General features: G+C 37.3%; 4 protein-coding genes across 5 annotated transcripts; 3 read left to right on the forward strand and 1 right to left on the reverse strand.

Moving 5' to 3' along the window:
• The first annotated feature begins 842 nt into the window (after positions 1 to 842).
• LOC112460104 (hexamerin-like) lies at positions 843 to 4849 on the forward strand. The gene is made up of 7 exons (XM_025024607.1): positions 843 to 974; positions 1300 to 1931; positions 2068 to 2489; positions 2578 to 3179; positions 3321 to 3457; positions 3553 to 3841; positions 3922 to 4849. The coding sequence occupies exons 1-7, from the start codon at positions 881 to 883 to the stop codon at positions 4698 to 4700; spliced, it is 2955 nt and encodes a 984-aa protein (XP_024880375.1). The 5' UTR covers positions 843 to 880; the 3' UTR covers positions 4701 to 4849.
• Positions 4850 to 4983: 134 nt separating this feature from the next.
• LOC112460105 (troponin C) lies at positions 4984 to 13616 on the reverse strand. Of its 2 annotated transcripts, XM_025024609.1 has the most exons (6): positions 13561 to 13616; positions 13048 to 13202; positions 12541 to 12957; positions 11097 to 11401; positions 5520 to 5940; positions 4984 to 5109 (listed from the first exon to the last, which is right to left on the reverse strand). In XM_025024609.1, the coding sequence occupies exons 3-6, from the start codon at positions 12707 to 12709 to the stop codon at positions 5081 to 5083; spliced, it is 924 nt and encodes a 307-aa protein (XP_024880377.1). In that variant the 5' UTR covers positions 12710 to 12957; positions 13048 to 13202; positions 13561 to 13616; the 3' UTR covers positions 4984 to 5080. The 2 variants fall into 2 exon arrangements, with proteins under 2 accessions (XP_024880377.1, XP_024880376.1); XM_025024608.1 differs by lacking the exons at positions 11097 to 11401; positions 12541 to 12957; positions 13048 to 13202; positions 13561 to 13616 and adding an exon at positions 6220 to 6331.
• Positions 13617 to 14883: 1267 nt separating this feature from the next.
• Positions 14884 to 17330, forward strand: LOC112460106 (tRNA-dihydrouridine(20) synthase [NAD(P)+]-like). Its single transcript, XM_025024611.1, has 5 exons — positions 14884 to 15250; positions 15653 to 16166; positions 16246 to 16491; positions 16568 to 16903; positions 16977 to 17330. The coding sequence occupies exons 1-5, from the start codon at positions 15070 to 15072 to the stop codon at positions 17083 to 17085; spliced, it is 1386 nt and encodes a 461-aa protein (XP_024880379.1). The 5' UTR covers positions 14884 to 15069; the 3' UTR covers positions 17086 to 17330.
• Positions 17331 to 17749: 419 nt separating this feature from the next.
• Positions 17750 to 23171, forward strand: LOC112460107 (general transcription and DNA repair factor IIH helicase subunit XPB). Its single transcript, XM_025024612.1, has 15 exons — positions 17750 to 18424; positions 18612 to 18817; positions 18912 to 19022; positions 19116 to 19265; positions 19350 to 19523; positions 19616 to 19807; positions 19956 to 20053; positions 20169 to 20275; positions 20370 to 20666; positions 20742 to 21010; positions 21101 to 21265; positions 21394 to 21580; positions 21645 to 21793; positions 22270 to 22386; positions 22513 to 23171. Exons 1-15 carry the CDS (start codon positions 18391 to 18393, stop codon positions 22639 to 22641), a joined length of 2385 nt encoding a protein of 794 aa, XP_024880380.1. The 5' UTR covers positions 17750 to 18390; the 3' UTR covers positions 22642 to 23171.
• The last annotated feature ends 21 nt before the right edge of the window (positions 23172 to 23192 follow it).

Below are 23192 nucleotides of genomic sequence, written 5' to 3' on the forward strand. Positions count from 1 at the left end.
CGATACAGCAATTTATTTGATGACATTTAATGGCATCGCTTCCCAGCCAAGAATAGAACAATTAAAAGGAATTGATAGCAGTTCATTGTGTGAAGCTATAAATATCTCATTTACGAAACTGGCGATTGCGGGGGACTTTACAGGACTTATGGAATTACTTTGTATAATACCTTTTTTATTTGCAATTTATTTGTTTTAATTGTTACGAGACATCGGAAGATAAAAAAAATTAATTCTTATTATTCAAAATTATTTAATTGTGTAAGGTACTCTGTGTTTTTAATTACAGAAAATTGCAAGAAGAAAAGTAAATTTCTCGAAATTGATTTGAATTAATTTATTTTTATTTTTGTTCAAAGATTTTGTTCAATCATATATTAAAAATACGTATATTTAAATAAGATTTCCAAAATATTTATACAAACAGACGAGAGTCTCTCGGAATCATTTATATTTATATCTCGCTTTTGTTTTAATGAAGTGAGATTTCACTTTCACAGGAGAATAGAAAAATAACCCAGCTCAAAGGCAAACTTATGTTTATATACAACTAAAAAAGTGATATTTACATACAAATGTTTGTTATACTAACGGTATAGAATTAAAGAGAAAGAAATTGCCAAAAATAAAGGTACAAAGCTCTGACCCCATATAATTGGTGATGCAACTTTGTCTTGCTCAAAAGAATTTTTATCATTATAACCTTCGATTAACTTCGATCCATCCGAAATAACAAGGGATATCGCGTGTAGACAGCGAAATCTTGCACGGTGGTAGGTCAACAGGTCGCCGATAATGTCTTTGTTCGATACGATTTTGGTATAAAAGACCCGCACCGCTCGGTAGACAGCATGCGGCAAACGGCATTAACGGCATCACAATGAAGTGCGCGATCGTTCTACTGGCTCTGGCAGCTTTTGGGGCGGCTCTACCCCAGCAACAGCAACAGCAACAGCAGCAGAAACAACAGGCTGGTAAGTGATCGCTGTTCCATCCGGTTACCTTTATGTTCTCTCTATAGCCCTCTCTTTTTCTCTTCTTTTTCTATATCTCTCCTTATTTCTCGCGATTAAAGGACACTGTATAATAATCCTCGTAAATACCTACTTGAGAAAAAAATTACTGCCGCTTTTCTATACTTTTGCGTTTCTATACTTTTCATATGATTTAGACTATTAAGCTTTATACATGTAATATACATATAATAAATACTTGTCTAATAGAGTCAATATTAATGTTTATATTGAACTCAAATCGAGGAATGCGATTGCATGTGATCATTTCTTTACTTTTCTTTAGCTGATCAAGATCTTCTGAAGAAGCAACAAGACGTTATACTGTTGCTACAACAGATTACTCAAGAAATCCCAAACGAGCAGCTGCAGATCCTTGGTACCACCTATGACATCCAAAACAACATCCAACAATATGAAAATCCGATTCTTGTCCAATACTATGTTGGCGCTGTACAGGCCGGTTTGGTTCAGCCAAAAGGCACTGCCTATTCGAGTTCCATCAGCCAGCTTCGCAAGGAAGTTTCCCTCCTGCACAGAATCTTATTAGGCACTAAGAACTACCCGACGTTACTGGCAACCGCCGCATGGGCCCGCGTTCACGTTAATGAACAACAATTCCTCAAGGCTTTCATTGGAGCCGTTCTTCAGCATCCGGAGACGCAGGGTGTCGTTCTGCCGCCTCTGTACGAAATCATTCCTCAGCATTATTTTGATGCTAGGATTATCCAAGAAGCCCAGAACATTGCTATACAAGGTGTTTCACAAGGTGTTGCACAAGGCTACAACCAAGTTGTAATTCCTGTTAACTATTCCGCCCAATTGTCCAACAGTGAACAACAACTTTCTTACTTCACGCAAGACGTCGGCCTCGCCAACTACTACGGCCTCGTGAATCTCGCTGGATATTTGTTGCCGGTAAGCGTGCATCATTTAAATATAAATAAAAACAATTTCTCATATAAAAAGAAAAATATATATATTTATAATTTGTTTCATTGAAATTCGCGTTTTATGTATATATATTAAACATTCTTTAAATATATAACACTAGCACGGTCAGCAAACGCCTGCGCAACAACAAGGCATTCAGAATCAGGAAAGTCAAATTGGTCAGGGATCTATTTACTATTATCTTCACCAACAACTGCTGGCTCATTACGAACTGAACCGTCTCTCGAACGGATTGGGTCCAATCCAGGACATCGACTACGACAACGTACAAGCACCGTATCAACCGCACCTCCGTCACACAAACGGACTCGAATTCCCTGGACGCCCTCAGAATCTGCAGCTCAGCCCTAAAAACGACAAACTTATCCAGACTGTCAGGAAGATTGAACAAAGATTGATCGAAGCTATTGATTCTGGACATGTCATCACTCCGCAAGCCGCCTTCCTCTCTCTTTATCAGCCGCAAGGTTTGAACATTCTTGGAGAACTTATTCAAGGAACCGGCAGAAGTGTTAACCCAAGGTTAATCATCAATTGATTATTTGACTGATCAATATCAGTATAACTTACTAATATCGCAATACTTATGACAATAAATTTTCTACCGCAGATACTACGGCAGTCTTCAAGCCGCCGCGCGTCAACTTCTCGGCAATGCTCCCGAAGCACAGAATATCTACGATTACACTCCTTCCGTTCTCGAATTGGGACAAGTTGCTGTTCGCGACCCAGCTTTCTATCAGCTTTACCAGAACGTTATTCAACTGTTCAAACAATACCAAAACTCTTTGCCCGCGTACCAATATAACGACATCCTCTTGCCTGGCGTCAGCATCCAGGACGTTCAAATCAGCCCACTGGTAACTCTCTTCAACAATTACTATGTTGATCTCGATGCAGTTACACAGCAGCAAGTCGGCCAACAACAACAAGTCGGTCAACAACAGCAAGTCCAACAACAACAACAACAACAACAGCTTCAGCAACAGCAACAGCAGCATCAACAACAACAGCAACAACACATCCAAGCGCAAGTGAAGAGATTAGACCACAAACCCTACGAATACCAGATCACTGTTCAGAGCGAGCAGAACGTCCCTGATGCCGTTGTCCGCGTCTACTTGGGACCGAAATACGACTATAATGGCAAACCCATCAGCATTTCTCAACACAGGCACCAATTCGTCGAACTTGACCAATTCATAACTAACCGTATGTACTCGATTGCATGGTTATCCACCGTACATACATACAACGTCTCTCTCACACACACACACACACACACACACACACACGCACATTCATTGATTTTTTTATTAAACAATTAAATTGTCTAATATCTTTGTTTTACAGTTCAACAAGGACAGAATGTCATCGTTAGACAATCCCAGCAGGCACCAGGCCAGAGCCACGACTGGCCGTCTGTTCAGGAAATTCAACAGGGTGTCAACAATGCTATTAATGCCCAAGAACCATACTATATCACCCAGGTAATTATTTTTCTCTCTTTCTATTTTGTATAGATGTTTTGCATCGACGATTATTTCGATGAGTGATGCAAGACTAAACGTTAATATTTTTTCAGCCACAGCAGCTATTCGGTTTCCCAGCTAGGCTGGCTCTTCCCAAGGGTCAACAAGGTCAAGGACTCCCCGTTCAGCTGTTGGTTGTGATCTCTCAACCGGGACAACAAAACGTGCCCTACGGACCGGTGGTCCCAGAACAATATCAGACCTACCAACAAAGCCAATATCAAGTAGTTGGTACCGAGGATTATCAACAGATCCAGCACCAAGCTGGCAAAGTAGTCGGTGTGAAACAGACTGTGGAGGTTGTACCAGAAACTCTGCCGATCAATCAGCAACAGAATCAAGGTACGCTATATCGATATCAGAGAGACAAGGCCTCTTGCTATTGAATAGTATAAAAAAAATAAACAATTTCTTCTTTACAGTTGTAAGGAACCATGTTGCTAACCTCTACACTCAACAACACGGACAGTACCCGTACACGCACTCTCAGTACCAAGTAGGTCAAGGACAGGGATATAACGTCTACGGTGTGCAAGGCCAGCATGGACAACAGGGACAATGGGGACAACAAGGACAACGTGGACAAAACATCCAAGGACAGCAACAATGGAGTCAACATCAGGGTATCTACCAAGGACAGCAGGGACAGAATCAACACGGCCAACAAAGTACAGTAGGAGTCCAAGGTGGAGTACCAATTGGTGTACATGGCTTGCAACAGGGTATCCATGGAATCCAAGGAGTGCAGTCAGGTGTACAAGGTTTACAAGGTTTACAAGGTATCCAAGGTGTACAAGGTGTCCAAGGTGCGCAATACTCCCAGGGAAACCAAGGCGTCCAGAGTGGTATTCAGCATGGAATCCAGGGCAAATACCCCGTTACCTATCAAGGACAGAGCCAACAACAGCAAGGATTGGGTGTAGGATATACCGGTAGCGGCCAATATCACGCCGGTGGTTTCCAAAACATCCTGGGTCAAAGTCAAGGACAAAAAACTCAGGACGCGTCCGTCAGCCAATATTATCAGAATAAGCACATCTCTGAAATCATCGGTGGAGCTATCTCTCTCGACGGTAAACCTCTTGGCTACCCGTTGGACAGACCCTTGACCCCCGGTGCCCTTTCCGTGCCTAATCTCTATGTTCAAACCGTCCACATTCAGCATGAAGGCCAGCCCACCAACGAAGTGCAATATCAGTGAAATGTTCCTATAAATCAGATATAATAGATGTATGATATCGTTAGATATTACGATGCTTGACCAAAAGCTATTTTTTCATCCAATGTAAAAAAAAAGATTTGTCAGTTTATTGTAGCAAATGCAATTAATAAATTGCCCTAAAACGCAAATTTCTGAATATATTTACTTATAACGCAATGTTCCTCTTTCTATGTACCTATTTTCCTTATGCGCTTCCTCGAATGTCCTACCTATTATAATACACGTACAAGTCAAGATTAACTAATGATAATAAAATTCACGGTCTTTTGCACAAATATTATTTTATTAAGAAATTAGTTTATTGTCTTCTTAGCGATCCTCTTCGAGCGATGTAAAGCCGTCATCGTTTTCATGTACAATCATTCTCCAGTCATCATTTCCATAAATTCTATAAACAGGTTTGAGTTTTTCCATTAATAATTCCAAAATAAATGATAAATAAAATAGCTCATTTCAATAATAAGTTTTATATAATATTAAGGTATATATATATATATATAAATATGTATTATAACTATAATACATATATATATATATATATATATGTATTATAACTATTTTTTTATATTACATATACATATATATTTTACAAGCAATGTTTCAGATAGAACAGCTATAGTCACAATAAAGTCAAAATAATGTCAAAATGTTGGCAAAATAATGATTTTTAGGTCATTTTGCCATCATCATTATCACTTTCTGTTCTATCTGGAGTGTCTTATAAAAGACACATTAATTATATAATATATTGTTATATTCTAATCTATACTACTGTATTGTATGATATATTACACGTACCGTCAAAATCTACCGTACCGGAACCATCCGTGTCAATCTCCGCGATTATTCCATCGAGATCGGAACTAGTAAGTTTATCGTCGAGCGCCGCTAAAATCTCTTTCAACGTAGCCGTGGTAATGTATCCGTTACCTTCGCGATCGTATAATCGAAACGCTTCCTTCAGTTCCTCCTGCATCGCCTCCGCATCCTCCTCTTCGAGAAACCGCCCGGCGATCTTGCAAAAACCGTCAAAATTCACTTTGCCGACACCTTCGGGATCATTTTCCTCGATCACGGTTTTTAATTCGCCATCGTCAAATAGTTGTCCCATTGTATTTAGTATCGTTGAGATTTTCATAGTCTCGATGAAACCACTTTTCGTTGTGTCGAACATTTGGAACGCCTTACGCATCACAGCCACTTTTTGATCATCGTCCTCCTGTGAATGTCCAAGGGAGAGAATCTCGAGTTTACTTTCATTTATAATAAAAATAAAAAAATAAAAGAAAACAAAAATCCTAACAATTTTGAGGTATATTATCTAAATTTCTTTACGGTGATTTTTAAATACTTTTCTTATAAGTAGCACCTATAAGACAGCGTTTTACGTATTGCTTTCTAAAAAATGTGGAATTTATAGTCTTTTCCTACGAATCGAGTATTTAAATCACAGGTTTCTTTTTTCGCCAAACCGAGATTATCTCTTTAATATTCTTACCATGATGGTTATAAACCAGAGAACTTTTACACCGTATTAGGCAAACCACCAGAGTGGCGCACGATGGAGAACGAACGGCGGACTTGAAGAGAATTGGTTCTTCCGTCCCAGTATAAAGACTTCCTCTCCGCATTTGCTAAACCAGCTAGAAAGACGACGCACGCAAAAATAGAGCGGCGACGCCGACGAAAAATGAAATATGTTATAAGTGAATACCACGGCCTCTCATCCGCGTTGTCATTTATGTGAAGGTCGTATGTACAAACGCTGTTATATCGCGCAATTACCGCTAACAGATTTCGTGCTAGAGGGAAAATTGGCATTCACCGAACGTTACGACGAAACATTTTTATCGTAAAGATATAGCCCTTGCTATGCCTTGTACGTCGGGGATCTTTTCTATAATCCTACACGGCATTTATTTAGCGATGAAACATCGTTGACAGCACGTCATATGTCCCGATGGAGTTTGCATTTGGATTTTGGACATGCGTGCTGTCTGAGATATATGTTGTTATTATATAAGATCAAAGTTTGCGAAAAATCGTCACATTCCAATAATTATATCCGCCTGTTGACGCGGTTGAAGCTTCGCGGGCGATCTTTAAAATGCCAGATTATCGTCAGGCGAACGATACACGTAGGACATTAGCGCGTATTGGAAGTGTGCGAATCTATGAATGAATTCGTACCTACGTCCGTACATGAGGAAAAAGAGAGAAAGAGAAAAATTGTCGTAACTGTACGGCATTTACGTAACTATACAGTGATATTTTTATATCCGCGTGATAAATATAGACAAATAGAATAATTCCAAGCGGTATATATTCGCGCTAAAACAGAAACGAAAATTGGCCTCGCTCGAATCGGACCATCCCGCCGCGGCGCCGCGCGCCGTGAAATCGTCCGTCGGCGTCGGATGATATTCCAAGTTTGAAATGGGGCAACGTATTGCCGTTCTTAGGCTGCTGCCTACGCGTACTCGTGGCTCGTAGTTGCAAACCGTTACAACGCGACTCTATATATCTAACATGCAGCCGGAACGATGTAAAAATATATCGGGCCGCTCCTTCTCTCGCGCCTCCGCTCCGACGCGGCGCGGCGGCCTCACGCGAACGATTCATCACCGTTCGCGCATCTTCCAGACGAGGGGAAAAAAACCGGAGATATTTCCTCATCTGTTACCCCGTTGCCCGATCGCCGAGATTATTATCAATCGGAAGCTGCTGATCGGCGGAGAGCATACATATGGCATATTCATTTACATCTTCAAAAACAAATTACTCGTTATGACAATATTATCGCGCCCGTGAGCCGTGAGCCATTACTACCGCGCGTGACGCACGCTAAATAGTCTTATTAGAAATATTTTTGGTGTAACCACGCGTCGCCGACCGAGATAAATAAATCCGATGGCTATTGCACTATCGTGCCAAATTTTACGATGCAATTTCAACTCGGCCCAAATTAACGGAATTTCTCAATCCCAACGTCACGCGCGCGGACATTTCTAAGAATTAAAATGTTTCATCTTTTAGGGGAAACTGGGGAGGGTTGACCCACCCTAGTATATTATAAAATTGATGTATTCAAAATATCTTTGTTATATAAGTTCACCCGCCTTTTTTAAAAGAATAAAGTTGGGTGAATAAACCTCTCTTTTAGAGTCAACTCTCCCCATAGTTCCTCCTACAGTACAGTAGAATGATATCGTTACCGCGTTTAATTACTATTGTCGTAACAGTATTTATTAGCTCTCTCTATGTCAATAAATATGATTCGAATTTTATGAGGCTCGAGTTTTCATTCACTGAAATATACCCAGATAGCAAAGCGTCTGTCATATTTACGAAATGTGTGCGTAAACGATCGTGACGAGTGTTTGAGCAAATAACGTGTAAAGCTGCGTCTGCAAATGCTCAGCAACCAGTATTGAATTTGTTTCAAGCAATGGTTTATTTAATATCCGATACATTTTTGCAGCAACAGTTTACCCCCGGAACTCGGGGAGGCTCCATTGCTATATATATATATTGTTTTAATTGTTTACACATTATTGACAGAAACAATTTAAATATAGTTAGTAACAACAATTTACACATCTTTACTGCAAAAACACCATAAATATGAATCCTAAATGGATCTGACTCGTGTTTGTGATAACAATACATAAATTGTTTTCAGCAATAATTTGCGCGATTTTGCACACTCATGTTTTATTATCTGGGTAGCTTGTTGTCACGTTATAGCCATTAATCGCTCGTTTTATATCGCCCAGCTTTGATAAAACTGCCCCACATGATGTCAACAATATTGGGTCGCTAAATTAGATCGCTGAATTATTCCGAGCAGTCAATCTAGAGAAATTTTTGCACTTGTAAAATTTTGACATATTTTTTCTCTTTCTCTCTCAAATAATTATAGCTATAAAAGTAAATATAAATATAATGAATAAATAAGTAATGAAAATACGCGATAACACATATACAGGGTGTTGAAACCTCTTAGTTTTACGAAAACTATGCATTTATGATGATAGATAATTTCTTTGGACGTAACATTTTCCGCTGTGGAAAATATTCCTTCAGAGCCAGGAATAGCTGAATGGAAGAAACGGGGGAATAGCTATAAGATATAGCCTAACTCTAAAGCTGAGCAATTAATTTTCCGTTCTATCTTTTGTAACGGATGATTTGAAACCGTTAATAAATTCGACCCTTCAAATATTAACAACCCAAATCATTGAGATCGTTCGAATATGAGTAACCGAATTTGAGTAATCAGATAATTTGATGAATTAATTATCCGAATATCGGAATATTAGTGAATCGAGATAGATTATTATTGGCTCGAGTAATAATATGTCGCATATGCAACACTGAAATGGAATCGATATAGTGAAAAATATAAAAATATAAAACAATATAATATGAGAATATAAAATATATCGATATCTTTAGCTTCGCTACTTTTGCTAAGGATCCTAGCATTTACAATGGACCCAAAACTGAAAGATAGAAAATTACCAAAGAAATGGAATCGTATAAAAAAGCACAAACAAAAAAGTCGCGTCACTAAAATATCTGATAATAAATTATTTATTATGCAATAAATTTGCTATATGTTTTAACACGTGAAAATTTCGTATCACTTAGACTCCAAATAAATGAGCTTTAGTTATACCGATAGCGTGTCATAAGCGTGCCTATAATACACATACGTATAATATGTATAAGGTGAATAATAAGGTGAATACCGATTGTACGAATAGCTTCGAAGTATGAAGATGCTAGAAACAGCTAAGAATAAATAGGCACATAGACAAGTAAAAGTCGCTTCTAAAATCATCTCGACTATATTCCACTCTGTTCCACGAATACGAAGATTTTCATGGAAAATCGTTGAATTTTTCTACCATATTATACGAAATACATTCGTTAGATCAAGGACAGCTTCTCGATAACACAAACGTGATGATAATGGTTACATTTATTCAACATTAAACATATGGACTTCAATGTGCTTGTATGTGCAGTAATTTATGATATCGATAAAGAATTCTTATATTGAAGACATTTTTTAGAATCGTGATAATATTGAATGAATAAACACGATAAAGTTTGTAAGAAAAAGTTTATATTTAAAAAATGCGATGTACATTTCCAGTAAATTCATAGCAAAATTTTGCGGGAGAAAATAATTATCATATAGATCACATATCAAAATATGATAGACAAAATATCCTGATGTACAATCCTGATATACAGTAAATTTAAATTGCAGTACGTAAGTCTTGAAATTGGAGCAATTATTTTGTTGAACAATTGTACTTTAATGGCGTCGTTATCGGGACAGGTCATTTTCTTATAAGTTCTAGTTCTAGTTGTTCTAGACAAAAAATTGCCTAAATAATAAGTCAAGATAACAAACAGTCTTCACATTACTGATATTAATATTAAAGTCAAACAAATCAGCATCAGTCGTTATTACTTATGAAAAGATCATACTTGTAATCATTTGTTTGTGTATCTGTAGTATTTAAATAGGCCGATCAAATCGATTATCTTTTTATATAAACAAATCTTATAAGTAAAAAAGTCGACTATACAAATTGAATTCATGCACAATTTATCGTGCGCTTTTTTAATTTGTCCATTAAAAGAGCGGTCTCGGTAAATCCAAGATTATTGGCAACACTTGGAATTGTTTATTAATTAACTATATTAACTGTGTCAGAAAGTTCAGTGCTGTTCTTTTTTCGCTAAAACTTAATTATATCGTATAAAATGTAACAAATTGTTACAAAAAAATTACAAATTTTATTTACCTACTATATAAAAATAAATATAAAAAAGAGATAAAAAAAAAAGATAATTTTCGCATATTATATTGCATTGTATTGTAATTTATATCTCGCTTTGAAAATTGGCAGTACTTTCTGACACATATAAAATACATAGGAAAATTTCTGTTCCGACTTATGTCAATTAATTTGCAAGCTGATAGCAAAATTGACGCTATCCTTGTGTATCATAGGGATAATCTATTTATCGAACAATTGTTGCAAGACAACCAATGTTATAACTATAATGGCACAGATTTTTTTATACCATTTTTAAAATTGACATTTTTTATATCAAGTATAATCGAACAGTGTGTTGAACCTCGAATGACAGTCGCCTGAAATATAGGCGATAGATGAATAGTAAAAAGTTCAAGTCTCATAATTCTTACAATTCCTTGAGCGTTGATACTGTGAAGACTTCCACAAAGCATATGCAATACTGCATCAAATCGGTATACGGTATACTGTACCGATAACAAAATTCCTCCACGAAGAAACGTTCAAAAGTATAGGAAGCAACTAAACTAATGACATTATAATTGCCGTTTTTCAAGCCGAGTATCATTATCGCCAGTATTTGCAGCACGACAGTAATATTGGTAAAAAAACGCAGTTTCCTGATTTGGCTTTCCTTCTGTTTTATTGCTAGTGGAAAAAATATCGGTACTGTACCAAGAAACAATAGCAGCATACGAATCCTTTCGTCTATCTGATATGCACTCAATATACCGGATGTCAGCAATGCCAAAGGAACAATTTCAATGACATTGGAAAACCAATCGTAAAAACTTCGGAAGCATCTTGCTGTAGGTGTCGATGACGAAGTAAATGGAACTCCTGAAACGTTAAAATAATAATTAAAAACTTACTTAATAAGAAAAAAAAATACATACGCACATGATATATTGTGATAGTGAAATAGACTTTAAAAGGATACAAGATTCGTCGATGTTATAACTGTGCAATAATTTGTAAAAAATAGTGTATATGCAAATAAATGTAATTTGATCACATGACCATACTATAAACTATTAGATCGTTATCCAACCAAGTTGTTGGAACATGTAAGAAATAATATTACGTAGATATACAATTAGGACAGTAATAAAGTGAATAGCGCTCATCAAAACTCACATCAAATACAAAAAAAAATTTAATATCGTAGTGGATGTGTGATGTGTGTGCTAAAACATTCCTGTAAACGTGCACGTGAAGGTGAGAGCTTTCAAGTTGTCATACGTCGTAGGGCATAGAATTTTCTAATAATGTATATACATTATAATACTAATATTCCGCCTAAAGTTACCTACTTAAAATCTTTTTAAAGAGAATTAAAAGCAGTAAAAGTAGTAACTAACGAGGTAACTGATGAGAGAAATACAAAAATCTTAAATTCAAGGCAAACGTATTCTACAATGGAATGTGTTCTTGTCAGAGTTCCTCACGTGTTCCAACCATAGCAAATAATTTGCATGAATTACCATAAATCCTTAATGTTGGTAAATGTGGAAAACATCTTCCTCTCCCATTCCTGATTTAGATACAAAAATTAAATACCGTGTGTGGCCATGTGTCATTTTGTATCAATCATTCTTCGCCATGACCCCCCCAAAATTATGACATGGAATCTTAGGTGGTCCATACCTATAAGTTATTGCATCTTAAACGAAGAGGGTAGCGATTTAAAAAAGCAGTTTGTCGAGAGAAGGTAGGTATATAGGTAGAGGTATGTTGCAGAATGCAGAGTTAGGAGAAAAAAATATGTTGGAAATTCACAATTGGAAGAATAGCGACACACTGATATACACGTTGATCGCTGTTACGATCTCATTCTAAGATTACTTGGAATCTTAGAGAATCAAGATTTTGATTTTACGTCGACATCTCGATAGAAATGAGATTTATCTTGGAGAAAGGAGAAAGGAGGCGACAGGCGACGGATTCAAAAGTGTTAAAGAGTAACATTAAAGTCTCACCGAATCTGAAGATCCCCAGGATCGAATGCATGAAGAGGATTCGAAAGGCACGCAAGGACCACGTACGCGGCAGGGCCTTCGCCCGGTAGGGCTCGGCGAGGTGTCTCATGCATACCGCAGTCACCAGCAATTTCACGAGATGCGCCACGACGCTGCTCGCGCTCACCATGATCACCGTCTCGTCGCGAACGTCGTCTCTCTAAATAATTCACGCTCGTCTAATCGAGAATGGCCGACCGAATTTTCCATCCGAATTGCCGGTGTCGAATGTCGAATCTCGCCGATCTCGCCGATCTCGCGTCCGCGTCGTCGCTCTGCACTCTGCAGCGATTTTATCGCTCTTAACTGAACGGGAGCCTCGGGAGCAGAGACGTCGTCAACGTGGTGTGGTCAGTGTGGTGCGTCAGGCCCGTCATCCTAAAAAAAAGACAAACCAATTCCAATATATTGCGAAATTCAGTGACTCGTAGAAATGATTACAAGGAACGAAGAAACTACACCACGCACTAGACCGCAATCTGGACCCAATTGACCCCAAATCGTGATCGCTAGCAGCAGGAGCAGACGATGACAGCAGATGACCATCAGAGGCATCAGATCATCTGCTCACCTCAGTCACGTACACTCGCATCATCCACCCAGAGGGGTATCATTAGAGCCCTCTTGAAATATAAAAAATGAGTTGCAACATTTTTTACTAGTATAATTTATGGATGACGCGATCAAATTTATTAACCAGTTACGTTTGCAGCGATTAACGACTAATATAAATTTATCGCAAGAAATATAATACGTAATATACGTGGATTTTGAACTTAAAACGTGTCTGTCGCGCGACCAGTTTACAAGATGAGTGATTCGAAGGATCGTGTTGAAAAAGTACCTATAAGTCTATATAGTGCTTCTACGTATTTGGTACTGAAAAATTCCATTTTTAACGTACTATCAAGATATCGAAACACAATTATTGCTTACACGGCAAAACAATAAGGTCTATCATTGCAGTATGTATGTACATACCTATATACAGTTCCACATGGGCACCAATGGCGAGTATGGCGACGAGTACTGCGACCAGACTGGTCGTGCTGCGATTTCGAGCCCCGGCACGCACGCGAATTTCCCCCTCCACTACGCACACAAATGACGCTCGGTCTATCGGTGTGTCGGCAGCGCTCGGCCGTTCCGAGCGAGAGGGAGAATATCACTCCCTCCTTGTCGCTCTCACACAGCTCGCGCGATCGACGAATGTTTTTACGCTGGAAATGCTTTCTCGGTATCTCGGCGTGAATTTGAGTTGCCGGTGCACGATAACCAAAGAGCGATCTTTGGAATAATGTAGAGATGATGTAAAAATGATTAATAAACATGAAAAAAATTGTAGTAAAAAAGTATATAAAAGTATATTTTCGTTAACAAATATATTTATAGAAATGCTATATTTTTATATATTATTTATTTATATGTCCAATAACGTGATATATATGTATATACATATATACATATACGTGTTCCAGAGGATATTGAACTAAATAAGAAAGTTATATACAATGCATATGTATATAACTTTCTTATTTAGTTCAATATCCTCTGGAACACGTATATGTATATATGTATATACATATATATCACGTTATTGGACATATAAATAAATAATATATAAAAATATAGTATTTCTATAAATATATTTGTTAACGAAAATATACTTTTATATAATTTTTTACTACAATTTTTTTCCAAAATACCGAGAAAGCATTTCCAGCGTAAAAACATTCGTCGATCGCGCGAGCAGTGTGAGAGCGACAAGGAGGGAGTGATATTCTCCCTCTCGCTCGGAACGGCCGAGCGCTGCCGACACACCGATAGACCGAGCGTCATTTGTGTGCGTAGTGGAGGGGGAAATTCGCGTGCGTGCCGGGGCTCGAAATCGCAGCACTTGCGACCTGCGACATTGATAATCCTCCTTTTTTTTCTAAAAAAAGGCATGTTAAATCGATACTCGCATCTCTCGAAGTCTTCTCGAAAGTCTCGAATTGCTTTGTTGGCTCTTTTCCGCGATGCTGATTAATTCTGTTGCTGCGCTAACTTCGTGATCGGCTGTCATAGCATATTTTGACAGTTGTGTGTAATATTAGAGCTAAATAGCGCGCGCGAAGCGCGCGTCTGTGATGTCTAGTTGATATAAATTTCACACGCAAAATGAATCGAGAAGTATCGGAACGATGAGTCGAGTTCGAGTTCGAGTTCGAGACGTTCGAGTTCGAGGTTTCATCTTCGTTTATCGATGTCATCGATGATATGACATGTGCGGTGCGGTGTGCCGCATATGCGCACACGCGAAGGAGTAGGAGGTAGGAGTAGCCGGAGTAGGAGTAGGAGGTAGCAGCAGGTAGTAAATAAGTAAATACGTATATAAAAGTGGATAAGCGGATATTTTTCACGTGTGTTCACGTGGATTCGTTTCGACTGTCGTCTATAATACTTGTAATCCCGAATGAGTCGCAACGTGTTCACGCCGTTCACGCTAACATGGAAGAAAAGTCGACTGCGAGAAAAAGACTCGATTACGAGGACAAGCTCATCCTTGCGCCCATGGTGCGCATCGGGACCCTTCCGATGCGTTTGCTCGCCCTCGACTACGGCGCGGATATAGTTTACACCGAGGAATTGATCGACAGAAAACTACTTCGTTCGATTCGTCGAGAGAATGGTAAAATATTGAACTTTTCCTTTCGTTCAGCACTGGAGAATAATTCCATTAAAATTTATATATACCTAAATACCTTATGCATCGTCCACATCGATGCCAAAAAGTTCTCTATCAATTACGTTTCATATTCAATATATCACATTTATCGCATCATATCATATCTGTCTTATTGGTGTCAAATTCTGTTAATTCGAATAAAGTGAAAACTTGCTTCTCTGAAAACCGAATTGTACTTTTTTCCAAGTCTAACCTATAACACGTCTGTCCTTAGGCTTTTTCTCTTAAACCATAATCCTAATCCTCGTCTAACTACCGATCTAACGTAACCTAGCTAACTCAACGTAATCTTATTTAGCCTCAATTATCCTACATTTACTAGACTCGATCTGCCATTGTTCGCAGATGTTTTAGGCACGGTCGATTACATCGATAAGACCGACGGTACCGTGGCGTTTCGTACTTGTCCTCGGGAACGAGAGCACGTGGTTCTTCAAATTGGTACGTCCGATCCAGCAAGAGCGGCTCAAGTCGCTCGTATGGTGGAAAATGACGTTGCAGGCATAGACGTTAATATGGGTTGCCCAAAGAAATTTTCGATACTCGGAGGAATGGGCGCTTCTCTTCTCAACGAGCCGCAGAAAGCGACCGATATCTTGCGGAAGCTGGTCGAAACGGTATCAATACCGGTCACGTGCAAAATACGCGTTCTGCCCGATCTCGAGGAAACTCTTGGACTTTGCGACGCCCTCGCCTCCACCGGTATCGCAGCCATTGCCGTCCATGGTCGCACTATCGAGGAGAGACCGCAGCATCCTAATCGCAACCACGTTCTCAAACAGATCTCGGCTAGACTTTCGATACCGGTTATCGCGAATGGCGGATCCAAAGATATTCAAAAACATTCCGATATACTTAGGTAACGTTTTAACGCATATCTATACATCCGTCAGAAGATCCTGTTTTCACTCTAACTTGTCTAAAGCATGTTTTCACAGATTTAAAAAGGAAACGGGTTGTAGTAGCGTAATGCTCGCTCGCGCCGCTGAGTGGAACTGCTCGATATTTCGTAAAGAAGGTCTTCTTCCAATGGAAGATGTTATAAAGTCGTATTTAAAGCACGCGATCAATTGCGATAATCCACCTTCCAATACCAAGTATTGCGTACAAAATATTCTACGAGAGCTTCAGGAATCTCCTTTAGGCAGAAGATTCCTCGATGCGCAAACGCTGGAACAAATATGGTGAATATGTTTCTCCTTGTTTTTTTTTTCCGTTTCGCTGCTCTTCTAATTCTTGCTCAATAAACTTTTTTTTCAGCCAAGTGTGGGGATTGAATGATTATTGCCGATCCAAAAGTAAAGAGTTTCGAGATAGAGGTTTATTAGGTCGCTTTCAAATAACGCCGGGAATCCTGGATAAAGACAATGGCGTTTCTTACAAGAGAAAAATTCACGAAGAGGAAGATGTTTCTCTGATGCGTTGTGCTTTTTTAAGAAACAGTTACGTGACAGACTCGGAGCTGCCAAAGACTAGGCTACTCAAGTGGACCAAGGAAAATCATAAAAAAATACCAATATACGATACACGGCAGGAGAATAAGCTTTTTTGTTCTGTTGTTACTGTGGATGGCAGGAAATATGGTTCCTCCTTCTGGTAAATTATAATTAAATAATTTTCTTCACACTTTTCTCTTTTTTGCTTCAATGTATCCTCTTTTTTTTTTTAGGGAAAAAAATAAAAAATGGGCCGAACAGGGTGCTGCTTTGGTATGTCTCTACTTTTTAGGAATTATCGACGAGAAAAGTCTTGCCGCTGGTGGCAACATTCTTTCATGATAATATCTGCTTTATTCTATTTATTTATCATGCAATCAAATTTCCATATAGTAAAATCTTGCATTGTGATCTTGGCTAGATGTAAGAGTTGAAGTTTTGTAAATTGAAGTTATATTTCATTTATTTGCCATATAATTGTGTAACCATATTAAAGTGGGAAGGCAAGTTAAATACCGAGCGTGTAACATTTTTACTTTGTACATGTGCCATTAAAGGGATAATAAAAAAAAACTTTACAATACGGATATCAGAATGTATAAAAAAATATTTGATATGAATATAAAAAGATACTGATACATATTCTTATATTGTAAATAAATAAATAAATAAATTTTGTTGACTTTATGTACTTTTATTTTATTAAGAATTATTTTTTCATATTTTTATCATTTAAACGCTAAATCAACGCTTGATTTAATTGCGATTTCGCGGTAATTTTAGATTTTTGTATTTACGATCAATAATAATTAATTAATGATCCAACATGATAGTTTAGAATTGATTTAATACATAAACGAATGATGGAAACGTGATTCTTAACATATTTAATTTAACGTTAATTTCTTAAATTTGTTTTATCTTAATTAAGATAAAACATAAATTTAAATTAACATTACATTAATCTGGTTTGTATGTACTTTATAGTTAGGATTTATAATTAGAAATTAATTTTTTCTTTTCTTTCTTAATTGTGTTCATGCGTTTGCGAATGCCTAAATACTCAATTGCGGTAGTCTTTATTTGTTATTCGATTTCGAATTTAACGGTTCTATATTCATGCCCCTCTGAACTTATTCACGCGTTCTTTTGTTTATTATTCTACATTTGTCCCTTCGTATGCGTGACTGAGCCGTTGTTGCTCCATTCCTTACGGTTTGGTAAGCATTGGTTCGCGACTGTATATGTCCTTCTGACCTTATTTACGCGTCAAAGCGTCAAGGCCGTCAAGTCAGTTTCAGTTGTCAGCTGTGTGCGGTGCTGTGCGGTTGATCTTGCAATCATTTGATCTTCGTTAGGACAATGCGCTTTTAACAAGACGAATTTGGAGTTTATTTAAATTCTTAAGGAGGCAATCTGATGCCACTTATTGAAAAGAAAAAGAAGCAGAAAAAGACACTGTATGTAGGATGTAGGGTGTAATATTGCGCTCGGTCTGAGTATCTTGCGTGCGAGGTTGCGTGCAACAGAGGTTGACAAAAGTGATTGAGTAAAGTGGTCCTAAAGGGAACATCTATATCAAAGAAGAAGAAAAAAGGAAGCCTTATTAATTAACCAAAATTTTGAATTACGATATCTCCATATAATATGAGTCCGCCAAAGCGCTTCAAAAAGGATAACAGTACGTAACCTATACATTATATTTTGTTTGTCGAATTTTTCTATTTTACTCGATTATTCACAATGCGTGGTTTATTTTTATATTAATATTATGCTATTAATATCACTACGTGTACGCAAAAAAGTAATTGTACATTACATCTGCTTTTACATTTACTTGTTTTTTTTTTTACTTACATTAAATAAAGGTAAATGGAAGAAGCGTAAGGACGATTACGACGAGTACAACGATGATGATTCGATAGACAGCAACGAAGCGGATGGTGTTCCCGATGCAGCAAAAAATGATGTAGAAAAACAAGATGAGTGCGCGATCGAGGATGAATTTGGAGCGAAAGATTATCGCTCGCAAATGATTTTAAAGCCAGATCATTTATCTAGACCATTATGGGTGGTGAGAATCTAACTCTAAAATTTGACAAAAGAATTCAATTTATTTTACAAAACCATTGTGAAATAAGTCCTAAAATAATCTGTATCTTTGATAGGCGCCAAACGGACATATTTTTTTGGAATCCTTTTCTCCTGTATATAAACACGCTCATGATTTTTTAATAGCTATATCAGAACCTGTATGCCGGCCAGAACATATTCACGAGGTAAAATTAAAAATTTCATTGATAGAAAACTTTCACCTGTGTTATAAAGGGAGTGGGCAACAAGTATACAATATGGCGTTTTGTCTTTTTCAGTATAAATTGACTGCATATTCACTTTACGCTGCAGTTAGCGTGGGCCTACAGACGCAAGATATAATAGAGTATTTAAAGAGATTGAGTAAGACTAGTATTCCTGATGGTATAATCGAGTTTATCAAACTGTGTACATTGTCCTATGGAAAAGTGAGTAACGGAGATTTTCATAAACGTTTTGTCTAGTCCCACGAAGAAATGAGCTTAATAAAACATTGCACGTTTCGCATGCAGGTTAAACTCGTCTTAAAACATAACAAATATTTTATCGAATCGCCATTTCCTGAAGTGCTGCAAAGATTATTGAAGGACCCAGTGATTCAAGAGTGTCGATTGAGAAAACTTGTGGAAGATACAGAAACTGATGGCATTCAAACGAATATTCAAACTAAAATAAAAGTCCCTCAGGTCTGTTGAAATACTCGTGACGATCATTAATCATTAATCAGTAGTAATCTTAATAATAAAAATGTGGTCTGTTTTTTTATGTCGGAATATAGTTTGGATCAAAAGCACTCGTAAATACGCCTATGCCTAGTAAGACAGATTCAGAGACTGAATCTGATCAGATATTGACAGAGACGGCTGTCATTCCAGAAGATATAACTGCTTTTTACGACAAGATCGATAAGGAGGATGAAGACGAGGAAGAAGATCAAGAATTGAAAACAGTTAGTTTTGAAGTGAATCAGGTAAATATACATATCTATACAACAGATATCTTCTGTTCTAGCATATTTAACGCATTCAATTTTTTTTACATTTGTTTGTACAAAATACGATATAAGGTATTATATGTATAATGTTTTATAAAACTATGTGCTTTATTGCGGTGAAAAGGAAAAAATTGAAGTGATACAAAAACGATGCATCGAACTGGAACATCCTTTATTGGCGGAATATGATTTTCGCAATGATAGCGTAAATCCTGATATAAAGTAAGTAAATAGATAAAAAGAAATAGTAGGTATATACATATATCCCAAAAAATAGTTTTTATACAAATCAAGTGACAATAGGCATTAAAACTAACATCTCGTAATATCTCGTTAGTATTGACTTGAAGGCGTCAGCTGTATTAAGACCTTATCAAGAAAAAAGCTTGCGGAAAATGTTTGGCAATGGACGGGCTAGATCCGGGGTAATAGTCTTACCCTGCGGTAAGTGCACTCGATACAATTTCTATTCAACCATATACAGAAGAAACAACGGCTTCGGCAGCAGTATTTCTGTAAACAAGCCTTTTAAACGCAGGTGCTGGCAAAAGTTTAGTTGGAGTTACAGCTTGCTGTACAGTACATAAACGCGCTCTAGTACTATGTAACTCCGGTGTATCTGTGGAACAATGGAAGCAACAATTTAAAATGTGGTCTACTGCCGACGATTCAATGATTTGTCGCTTTACTAGCGAGGCGAAAGATAAGCCTATGGGTTGTGGAATATTGATAACCACGTATTCTATGATTACGCATACGCAAAAGAGGTCGTGGGAAGCTGAGCAAACGATGCGTTGGCTTCAAGAACAGGAATGGGGTATTATGGTCTTGGACGGTAAATTTTCATTATTCGAATTACTGAGCAAAGTAATATTTGTTCCCATGCGATATAATTGTGATTTTCATTTAGAGGTACATACCATTCCTGCGAAAATGTTCCGTAGAGTATTAACGATCGTTCAGTCACATTGTAAGTTGGGTTTAACGGCTACGCTCTTGCGAGAGGACGACAAAATTGCCGATCTGAATTTTTTGATTGGCCCGAAATTATACGAGGCTAACTGGTTAGAATTGGAAAAAAGAGGATATATCGCAAAAGTACAATGTGCGGAAGTTTGGTGTCCTATGACATCCGAATTTTACAGAGAATATCTCGCTTGCAAGATGAACAGAAAACTGGTTAGATTCTGTTATTATGTCTACTATAATTTATAACCTTAATGTACATTGAGCATCTCCATCCACTACTATACTTGTTAATAATTTTAGTTGCTGTACGTGATGAATCCAAATAAATTTCGTTGTTGCCAATATTTAATTCGATATCACGAGAGGCGTGGCGATAAAACGATCGTCTTCTCCGATAACGTGTTTGCATTGAAACACTACGCTATTAAAATGAATAAGCCATATATTTATGGCCCTACTAGTCAGGTAAATATCATCATCAGCACCGATCATACGTAACAACGATTATTTTTCGATATAATTATAGCGAAATTATATAGTTCGTAACTACCTACATTTCTTTCTCACGACGATCCATATGTATCTTCTTTCAGAGCGAAAGGATACAGATCTTGCAAAATTTTAAGTTTAACATGAAAGTGAATACGATATTTGTCAGCAAAGTAGCAGATACTTCCTTTGATTTACCAGAAGCTAATGTCTTGATTCAAATTTCATCCCATGGTGGATCTAGAAGGCAAGAAGCACAACGATTAGGGCGTATTCTTAGGGCTAAAAAAGGTATATGATTTATTTATTTATTTATCAAACAACTGCGCGTGTTATTAAAACTTTCATTATGTAGGTGCAATTGCGGAGGAATATAACGCATTCTTTTATACGCTCGTATCGCAAGATACGATGGAAATGAATTACTCGAGAAAGCGTCAACGGTTCCTTGTGAATCAAGGTTACGCCTACAAAGTTATCACGAAACTTGCAGGCATGGACGAGGTAACGATACGGTCGATAAAATAATTAGTGCATTAACATTTACAATTAATGGACTCTGCACGATTTATAAAAAAGAAGTTTTCGGTCAATTTGCTTGAATTTGTAATATGTTGTAGTTTTTTGTGTCTCTGATGAAAAGTCTCAAACTCAAATTTCATCAATTTTCTATGACGGTTTCTGAACTGTACACATTTGAAAATCTCCTATAGAAGAACCGTTCATATGTTTGTATACAGTTTGCACTTGTGTGCCTACCCGCATCTGTATCTGTGTGTACGAATGTCCGTGAATGCCTGACAAATTCAGAAACTAATAATAGAAAGTTGATGAAATTTGAAACTTACGGACACAAAAACTACAATCACAAATTTAAGCAAATTGACAAAAAATGTTTTTTTTTTCCCCATATAAATCGTGCGGGGTCCTTATATGATCTTTTTACAATCATAAAATACGGTTACGATCTATTTTTCTAGGAGCCAGATCTAATGTATGGAAATCGAGAGGAACAGGGTCAATTGTTGCAGCAAGTGTTAACAGCCAGCGACACGGATGCCGAAGAAGAAAGAATACCTGGCGAAGGACCAAGACCGGTGAGTGTACAAAAAATGAATATAGAAATATCGTATAGAAACGTAAAGTTTTTAAAGATAACAGTTAACAACTTCTGTGTCACATCTGTGTGTCTCATAAAAGTGATAATGAATTTTTTTTCTCAGATTGTACGTAAAGCTGGCACGATGGTATCAATGTCTGGAGCGGATGATGCCGTTTATTACGAGTACAAGAAAGCTCCTGGCTCATCGACGGCAAATAAGCATCCTCTCTTTAAAAAGTTCAGAACATAAATTGCACGATTTTTTTCTTAACATTTTCTTAACGTCGCGAATTGATAAGTGATAAATAATAAACAATTATATGGAATATTAATATTTATAGTTATTGCGCGTTGTATGAATGTATGTGTACGTGTGTGTCCGTTGGTGTGTGTCCGTTGATGAATAATGTACGATATGTACGAGGATCTCGAAAGAATAGTAGAAGGTAGAGCCAGAAGCGTCGCGATCTTATAGAAAACAATTATTATAATTTTCTATACAGTTTCCATATCAATAAGCAAAATATGCGGAAAGCCGCGTCCATAATGTACGAACAAGCTATGCGTTTAAGTCAAGAACCTCACTCCACGCCGATTAGGGATGGTTTTTTCTAAAAGAAATTTAAGAAAGTACGGAATAATGAATTAATAGTTGCACGCGCTGTTAAAAAAGTTGGTATGAGTGTGTATAAGGTATTATATTGTAAACTAAGTCTATTTCTTGGCTTTTTGTAGCTGAAATTAAATAAATCTATCTAATAAATAAACAATTTTATTACTTTCAAGTTTAATCTGTATCCT

This window comes from Temnothorax curvispinosus, unplaced genomic scaffold, assembly GCF_003070985.1.
Source record: "Temnothorax curvispinosus isolate PA1 unplaced genomic scaffold, ASM307098v1 QBEX01010321.1, whole genome shotgun sequence".
NCBI lineage: Eukaryota > Metazoa > Arthropoda > Insecta > Hymenoptera > Formicidae > Temnothorax > Temnothorax curvispinosus.

Bases quoted from the DNA above. Each gene is read 5' to 3' on its own strand.
- LOC112460105 (XM_025024609.1), bottom strand. From the start codon at position 12,709: ATGGTGAGCGCGAGCAGCGTCGTGGCGCATCTCGTGAAATTGCTGGTG. The intron at 5,941-11,096 runs GTCATTAGTTTA...GGACATTCACAG, and splicing joins TGAAAAACGGCAATTATAAT to GAGGACGATGATCAAAAAGT. The intron at 5,110-5,519 runs GTACGTGTAATA...ACCTGTTTATAG, and splicing joins CGGTACGGTAGATTTTGACG to AATTTATGGAAATGATGACT.
- LOC112460104 (XM_025024607.1), top strand. From the start codon at position 881: ATGAAGTGCGCGATCGTTCTACTGGCTCTGGCAGCTTTTGGGGCGGCT. The intron at 2,490-2,577 runs GTTAATCATCAA...TTTCTACCGCAG, and splicing joins GGCAGAAGTGTTAACCCAAG to ATACTACGGCAGTCTTCAAG. The intron at 3,180-3,320 runs GTATGTACTCGA...TTTGTTTTACAG, and splicing joins TGACCAATTCATAACTAACC to TTCAACAAGGACAGAATGTC.
- LOC112460106 (XM_025024611.1), top strand. From the start codon at position 15,070: ATGGAAGAAAAGTCGACTGCGAGAAAAAGACTCGATTACGAGGACAAG. The intron at 16,167-16,245 runs GTAACGTTTTAA...ATGTTTTCACAG, and splicing joins AAACATTCCGATATACTTAG to ATTTAAAAAGGAAACGGGTT. The intron at 16,904-16,976 runs GTAAATTATAAT...TTTTTTTTTTAG, and splicing joins AAATATGGTTCCTCCTTCTG to GGAAAAAAATAAAAAATGGG.
- LOC112460107 (XM_025024612.1), top strand. From the start codon at position 18,391: ATGAGTCCGCCAAAGCGCTTCAAAAAGGATAACA. The intron at 19,808-19,955 runs GTAAATATACAT...TGCGGTGAAAAG, and splicing joins TTAGTTTTGAAGTGAATCAG to GAAAAAATTGAAGTGATACA. The intron at 20,054-20,168 runs GTAAGTAAATAG...ATATCTCGTTAG, and splicing joins AGCGTAAATCCTGATATAAA to TATTGACTTGAAGGCGTCAG.